Source organism: Anabrus simplex, chromosome X (assembly GCF_040414725.1).
Source record: "Anabrus simplex isolate iqAnaSimp1 chromosome X, ASM4041472v1, whole genome shotgun sequence".
Lineage (NCBI taxonomy): Eukaryota > Metazoa > Arthropoda > Insecta > Orthoptera > Tettigoniidae > Anabrus > Anabrus simplex.
The window spans coordinates 180,923,459-180,931,846 of record NC_090279.1 but is presented as its reverse complement, the minus strand read 5'-3'; the positions used below and the strand labels follow the sequence as shown (position 1 = coordinate 180,931,846).

The window sequence follows — 8,388 nt, the reverse complement described above, 5'->3', positions numbered from 1 at the left end:
TTTTCCTGTTCTATCGTCGCCATAAGACCTGTCTAATGTTCTATAAATAAATAAATAAAATAAATAAATAAATAAATAAATAAATAAATAAATAAATAAATAAATAAATAAATAAATAAATAAACAAATAAATCGCACGAATGTCGGATAATGAGATGAACTCTCCACATATTAAGTGCTACTCTTCATCTTATTTTTAAATGCATCATTTTATTACTTGTAAATACATATAAAACAGATAATACTGATACAACATTAACGATCGCTGTCCAGGTAACAACTGGCAAAAACAACACATATACAAATATGAACTTTACTGGAGGAATAATAAACTGTTTAAATATATTACAATGAAACCAGGCAAAATTTTAATACATGTATTCATAAGAAGGAAACGAGTTTGTTGAAGGTTTTGATGATGGAAGTTCGCGTGAAATTGTCACGACAGAAACGTAATATCCCTCACATTCTGCTTTTGATGCAGCAGAATGTTTCCTTGCACATGCATATTAAAGGCAATGGCAATACTATCACAGTTTATTCAACAAAACTTTATGATAGTCTGTTATACATTTTTGGCCGTTTTTCTTACTTTTTTACATCATGTAGAATTGAAAAAGGATCAAGAGAATAACACGATAATGTCATGGTTCACTAGAACGTTTTCACTCGGTGCATCCATCACTGTTTTCATCCAAATAAATATATCACCAGCGCACTCGAACTGAGCGACTGACCAGAAACTGCCTTCCCCAGCAAACACTCGAACTGAACAAAATTAGGTTATGTGTTTTCCATTTTTTAACACCAGGCAAATGCTGGGGCTATGAATTAATTAAGGCCATGGCCGCTTCCTTCCAACTCCCAGCCGTTTCCTATCCCATCGTCTCCATAAGACATATCTGTGTCGATGCGACGTAAATCCAATTGTAAAAAAGTTGGGTTAGGCGAAGTTAGGTTAGGTTAGATTAGGTTAGGTGAAGTAGGTTAGAATAGGTTAGGTTAGGTTAGGCGAAGTTAGGTTAAGTGAAGTGAGGTGAGGTTAGGTTACGTTAGGTTAGATTAGATTAGGTGAGGAATTTAGGTTAGGTTAGGAGACGTTAGGTTAGATTCGGTTAGTTTAGATTAGGTTAGGTTAGGTGAAGTAGGTTAGATTAGGTTAGGTTAGATGAAGTTAGGTTAGGTGAAGTAGGTTAGATTAGGTTAGATTTGATTAGGCGAGGGAGTTAGGTTAGGTTAGGTGAAGTTAGGTTAGATTAGGTTAAGTGAAGTTAGGTTGGGTTAGATTAGGTTAGGTGAAGTAGGTTAGATTAGATTAGGTTAGGTTAGGCGAAGTTAGGTTAGGTAGGTGAAATAGGTTAGGTTAGGTGAAGTTAGGTTGGATTAGATTAGGTTAGGTTAGGCGAAGTTAGGTTAGGTGAAGTGAGATGAGATTAGGTTAGGTTAGATTAAGTTAGGATAGATCAGATTAGGTGAGGAAGTTAGGTTAGGTTAGGTTAGATTAGGTTAGGCTAGATTAGATTAGGTGAGGAAGTTAGGTTAGGTTAAATTAGTTTAGGTTACGTTACTTTACCTGGGCAGCAAGTCGCTCAATTCGAATATTGTAGTTTTGCTGAGGAAGGTGGATTTCACTCAGTTTGTGTGCGCCCTTAAAATATTTCGCTCAGTTCGCGTGCACACATTAACACCGCAGTAATAAGTTCTGGACTCTCTTTTAGCTGTGTGTAGAACAGTCTACCTTCTGGATTCTGAAGGAATGCACTCTCTCGTTTTAAGACCTCCAACATTGCTGGTGGAAGAGGAATGTGACTTCCAGAAACTCCCTTCCCAAACAAACACTCGAACTGAACAAAATTAGGTTATGTGTTTTCCTATTTTAACATTAGCCACGGGCGCTTCCTTCCAACTCATAGCCCTTTCCTATGCCATCGTCTCCATAAGATCTATCTGTGTCGATGCAACGAGCATTAGTGTGTGGTCATACTATGCTGCACTCAGGATCCGTCTCAATTTTCGACATACTGCAACAGTAACAATTGATAGTCCGGTTGAAAATGTTATGGTTTTGCAAGCAAAAACAACCAGTGACATTTCACTATGCTTATTCTTTCTGGAAACCCGACTGACAATTATAGTTTTTTCACCAATATTCCATGTCCCTCTAACTTGGTGATTGTGGTTGATTTTGCAGAATACGTGATGTGCAATGGAGAGCACCCTGTTATTCCCATGATACTATTTTTTTGTACTTTATGACATTGGTTATTTTTGCCAAAAACCCTTCAGTTTCCTTGAGGACACGAATGAATCTTCGTCCAATGAAACTTTCTGACTAAAGGTGTCTGCGGCAGTTTCGGAAGAAAATACTCCAGTTTCCAGTAATCAGCATCCTTAAATGCTTGTAATAAAATTATTAATACCTACTAAAATTAACAAAGAAGATAGGATTTTGTCTCATTAATTTTATCACACATTTTACTTTAATATAGTGTATGCGAAAGTCGGTTCTCAGAAGAAATATAGGATTCTTCATCTACTGTATATCGGTCATAGGATCCCAGTGTGGCCATGTCTGGATGACATCGTAGAAAGCTTGTCCCGGACATTCGGTATTTCTAACTTGTCTGTGTCCTAATAATTTGTAGTCTGGACTGATCATGCCCTTCTGTACTCCACAAGCGATCAGCTCCTGTCCTACACTCATCATGATGGGCGTGGGAACTTCAGCTGAAACAGAAAGGTGATACATTAGTACAAGAAAATTTCTCAGGATGAAGTATCGGGTGGCAAAAATACTGTAAAGGATATTAGAGAGGAGAATGAGAAGAAAGGTACAAGGAGAGTTGCAAAACGAACTGTGTGGCTTTAGAAGTGGAAGGTCTACAGTGGACTCAATCCTCAGCGTGAAGGAATTAATGGAAAAGAATTGGGAATATGTGAATGATCTGGTCTTGACATTCATACATCTAACAAAGGCATATGATAATGTTCCCAAGGAGAAGGTTTGGGAAACCATGGTCAGAAAGAGACTGGTACACAAACTGTAGAAATGGTGCAAACAATGTACACAACTGTGTTAGCAGTGTACAGATTTCTTTTGGAAAGACAGCATGGTTTAGAAATGAAACTGGACTAAGACAGGCGAGTGTGTTGTCACCTTTTTTGTTTCTAATGTTTATGGACAAAACTGTAGAGGAGAGAAAGGAAGCATATGCGAGTAGGGTGTTGCAGAAGATATTGTGGTCTTTGGAAACGAACAGCAAGGAGTACAAGAAGATCTTGCTTCACTGAACGAGAAAAGTGTGATATGAAAATCAGCGCAAAGTAAATGAAAACCATGGCGATATCAAGATTAGACAGACATGGAAAAGACCCTGAGCTAGGGAGTGAATTAATGCAAAATGCAAGGCTGGACATAGAGATTAGCAAGGGGGTGAAACAGAACAATGTACTCCACCAGAGTGTAAGAAACCTTGTCTGGAATAAGGAAGTGTAAAGAGATAATGTACAAAATATATTATGTATCCTTATGTGGTTGAGATCTGGACAGCGACAAGTAGGGAGGAGAGTAGAATTCAGGCCAGTGAAATGAAATACCTAAGAAGTATGAGAGGAAAGACAGAGTCAGAAACGAAAGGAGATCAAAACGGAAAACCCAAATGAGAGAATTGATAGGAGTCATCGAAGATGATTTGGGCGTGTAAAGGGGAATGAGGAGAAATAATGCCAAAACAGATGGAGATAAAGTTCGAGGGGAAAGAGAGCGAGAGGGATACCTACAACAAGGCGCATCGATTCAATCAAAAGGAGTGCAAAGAAAGGAGACCTGGATTGGGACAAAATGATCAGTAGCGGCCAGCCCTTAAGGACTCCCGGACAGTGCCCTCCCTAGAGAACGAAAAGGTTCTTTTATATTCTCTCGCCATTTAAAGTCAAATACTGGACTCAAATAATGCTAAGAAAATTACATTTCATTGTAAAACTGTAAATTCTCATCAATAAGGAAGAGTGCTCGGCAATATCAAACTTAGGTGACTAACTTTCAGCGCGCAGTTCACTGGTGAATGTTCTCAGGTTGAAGATAAGGCACGGACTCTTGAGCGTCCGTCCGAGGATATAGTGTGGGTAAGGGGGATGAGATCAGTAGCAGCGATTAGGGGGGGGGGGGCTAGGGGAAGGGAGGCAGTTGGCCACCCCACTTTCTGGAGAACATATTAAATTATTATTTCATTTTAATCGGCTGAAACTAGGAATTATTTAAATCTGTACAAGTCCTGTTGTCTTATCAACTAATCCTTTCCTTTATTTTCTTTAATTATTAACAAAATTATTAGCGGAAATGCGCTCAAAATGTCGTTCGTCCCGGTTAATCGATTTGTATAGTTCCACAGCAAGTAGTGCATGTGCTGTGAGGAAGGGTAGCAGGGGTGTGTATATATATATTTGCCAAGGTCATCAACGCTGAGGTAGTCAGTCAGTCAGTCTGTCAGTCTCTTTGGTGTATGTTAGTTTCTTAGTGTATAGTCAAATATTAGATGATTTTTATTGTATAATTACACCGTGCTTCTTTTTAATTTAATAAATGTGTAATATTGTTTCTTTGGTGAAAGTTTTGTTCTATAGTATTGAATCAAAATCTCAAAAAACTATTATTACCGCATTTAAATTGGTATAATGTCAACCTTTACCTCTCTGCCGAAATTCGCTCAGAGAGCATTAAATAAACTTCCCCTTTGTAGCTTTTCTTTTTCAGTTTTGATGTATACCCCCCACCCCCACCCCGGCCGTCATATCCCACAAACCCGGGAATTGTTTGTTGTCTGTATATTATTTTCTTTGCCCCCGCACTTTTAATTCTCAATCGCCGCTGTTGGCTGAGATGTGAGGGGGGAAACTCGCTGATGGACCGTTTCGGGGGGAAGAAGGGTGTGGGAAGAGGTTTTCGACTTGGGCAGAGTCCGTAGATATCCTCACAAACCCCTATACGAGCATGTGCCAGCCAAATCTCCATGGTCGCATGCAATAAAATTAAATAATAATGAATGACCTTGTTTGCTCTATTAATTTTTATACTTTAAGAAGGAAAGTTATAAATAATTGATATGTAACATTTGAAACCAATAATTTTGATTTAAATTGCGCCTCTGGTTTGCATCCCGCGTTTTGTGAGCGTTGGCAGCAGTGAATTACTTTGTTTTCGCGCGGAAGACTTGAATGAGTGCGGTGGTACTGGTCTGTAGCAAAGAAAGAATTGTGGGAAAAATATACTGTGACCGCCCACCCGATCTGAAAGACCACCGGCCGCCACTGAAAGTGATGGAAGAGGGATGGTGGAAGGAGAGGGGAAGGTGGAGAAGTTACATAAATGCCACCATCCAGCAGGAGCTGGATAAGGGGAAAGGAGGATGATGATTACTAGTATTTTTGTAAAATTTGCTTTACGTCGCACCAGCGTTGCCAACCGTACGATCTGGATCGTACATATACGATAATTCGATGTTGCGCACTGTTATACGATCCTATGATGTATCGTAAATTTTGTCTTGTTTTCCCTTTAAAATGCGTAGATTTTTGTTCCTTCTTTTATTTGTGCATTTTCTATCATAGACGACAAGTTAGAAAAAGATAGAGAGACTTTTTGAATAATGAAATTCCCAAAGGGAAGTTTCTCCACGGTCTCGCGCCTGTACTCTAATCAGTGGATCATAGCACTCGCCCTCAGCAAACTGACAATTGCTGGAGGAAATTACCCTTTGCCAACGTCTGTAAAGAGACTTAAATAGCGAATATTTTAATGGTTATTTTAAGTCGTACTATCCTCTCTTGAAAAAATAGGATCTTTTCGGGATTATTGTACAATCCTGACCATCTCAGAGGTTGGCAAAGCTGTGTCGCACCGACACAAATAGGTCGTATGGCGACGGTGGAATAGGAAGGGCCTAGGGGTGGGAAGGATGCGGTCGTGGCCTAATTAAGGTACAGCCACAGTCTAATATATACAGTCGCGAAGCTCTAATAAGAGGGAGGTTCATCCACTTGACAGCTGGAGCGACACTAGCACCTCTAGCGGCGAGGTAGAGGCAACTTGCTAGCAGACAACAGGGCACGAATTACCACTACAGTCTTAAATGGTGATAAGTTCTGAACCATTCATGCAAATAATGTCCTGACAAGGTTATTGTAATTCTTATGAAATAGTGGAGGAGGTCAAACAATTTATTTCGATGATGAGTTCGAGGATACTATCGAAATATTTATTCAATATTAAGGAGTTATGTTTTTTTTACCGCGGACTAGGACATAAAATCGCGTCTAGAGGGCAACCAGTTCGAATTAGGTGTATACCATCGCGGACTTTTTGTAGAGGTTTTTAGGCTGTACAATTCGTACGCTTACACTTGGGGTTTATCGTTGACGGTTCAGACAGCGTAAGCCAAGAAAGCAAGTGACCGACCATGGTAGGGCGCTAGCCTTCTTAGTCCAACTTGGCAGGTTCGATGTCCGTCGGTCGGTCACTTGCTTTCTTGGCTTACGCTGCGTGAACCGTCAACGATAGACCCCAAGAGTAAGCGTAGGAATTGTGGAACACAGAAACCTCTACAAAAAAGTCCGTGATGGTATGTACCTATTACGAACCGGTTACCCTCTAGAATCGATTTTATGTTATTGTCCGCGGTAAAGAAAAATAACTCCTTAAGATTAAATAAATATTTCGATATTATCCTCGATCCCCTCATCGAAATAAATTATTTGACCTCCTCCACTATTTCATAAGGATTACAGTAACATTCTCAGGACATTATTTGCATGAACGGTTCAGAAGTTATCACCATTTTAGACTGTAGTGGTAATTCGTTCCCTGTTGTCTGCTAGCAAGTTGCCTCTACCTCGCCGCTTGGAGCGCTGTAATCACCTCGGATGAAAAATATCAGAGCTTCGCGACTGTATATATTAGACTGTGGTATAGCCCCAGCGTTTGCACGGTGTGGAAATGGAAAACCACCTTCTGGGCTGCCGGCAGAGGGGTTCGAACCACTAGGTATTAGTGAGATAAGTAAACTGCAGGACATTTTTTTATAGCTGCATTGTAGTGGTCTGATCACATAATGGGCACGTTAGAAGACATAAGTACGAAAAAGAGCATGAGAGAATTATTGAAATAAGTGCCAGGAACGCGGTGGTTTACCTATCGACCAGTACGATAATCGTTGCCGTGCGTTATCTGAAGTCAGCGGCGGTGATGCAACAGTACCAGGAAAGAAATTTGTCATTGAGTAGCATTATAAAAGGAGCAATTGAAACAGCTCACTCTGAATGTCCGCAAAATATTGCTACTTCTTTAACTCATTTTGGTGTACATTTTGAAATTGGTAGATACCAGTCAGTTAGATCTGGGATTTCTTCAGGCTTTTCAAACTTTCCTTTTTCTCTGCAACTTTTAAATCAATGGCGTCGCATTCTTAAAATCTCCGGGTGTTCACACAGAGCTGACAGTAGATTTTTAAAAATCCGATGTACTGGCCTAAGTTGCTTCTCAAATATCCTGTGGTTTGCTTATTATCCCAGTGCCGGTTTCGCTTTAGCGATCCTTATCTGGGCTGTAGTGGAAAATAAGTATTAAAAACGATAAATATAATTTTAGTTGATATTAATAATAATAATAATAATAATAATAATAATAATAATAGGTATGGTTGTTGGCTGTCATTTATATGGAGTGCGTTATTATTATTGTTGCGTATTTGGGGAGCATGATTGACTTCCCTCGTGCCATGGCTGGTGGGATAGTTCCTGTTAATTTATGTTTCAAGGACAGGCGGCAGGGTCACCCATCCGGGTACTAGCCATGCCCAATGTTGCTTCACTGTTGAATTTGTCAGTGTAAGCGCCAGAGGGCCCTGTCGTTGTTGTGTACGCAACTTAATTTATTGCGTGTGCTAGTTGTTAGCTGCACTGTAAATTTTGAACTAAATTGTACGTTTGACAGGTATTAAAGCATCGTTAATTGGCAGCATATAGCAGTGCACCGCCTCGTCTCCCGCGACCAGTGCTTCATCTTAAGATGTTGTGTTGCAGTTTAGGAAGTGAGGGCTTTAGCTGGGTAGTTCTTGCTCTTGGTTTGGGCTTGGGAGGGTTTGCGGGGGGGGGGGTCTGTTTAGGGCTTTTCAGGGTCTCGGCTACTCGGTCCACAGAGGGGGCCCTGAATTTGTCTGGATATGATAGTGGAGTAGCCTAAGTTGCTTCTCACTCGGTCGATGCGTTAACAGGAGCTCAGTTAGCCGATATTGTGTCGCCTATTTGGTCCGTTAACCAATATTATGTTACACTTGTCACTATCAACAGCGCCATGCGGTTAGTCAGTTAACCAATCCGGGGTAACAGCTCTGT

At 40.3% G+C, this 8,388-nt stretch overlaps 1 protein-coding gene across 1 annotated transcript in view; it reads right to left on the bottom strand.

Annotated features, from left to right (window-relative positions):
• Positions 1-1,465: 1,465 nt before the first annotated feature.
• The window catches only part of LOC136886195 (peptidoglycan-recognition protein LB), a 55,090-nt gene continuing 48,167 nt past the window's right edge, over positions 1,466-8,388 (bottom strand). Inside the window, exon 4 of the mRNA XM_068230733.1 lies at positions 1,466-2,727. Coding sequence (XP_068086834.1) covers positions 2,534-2,727 — 194 coding nt within the window. The 3' untranslated portion in view covers positions 1,466-2,533. The remainder of the gene's footprint in view (positions 2,728-8,388) is intronic.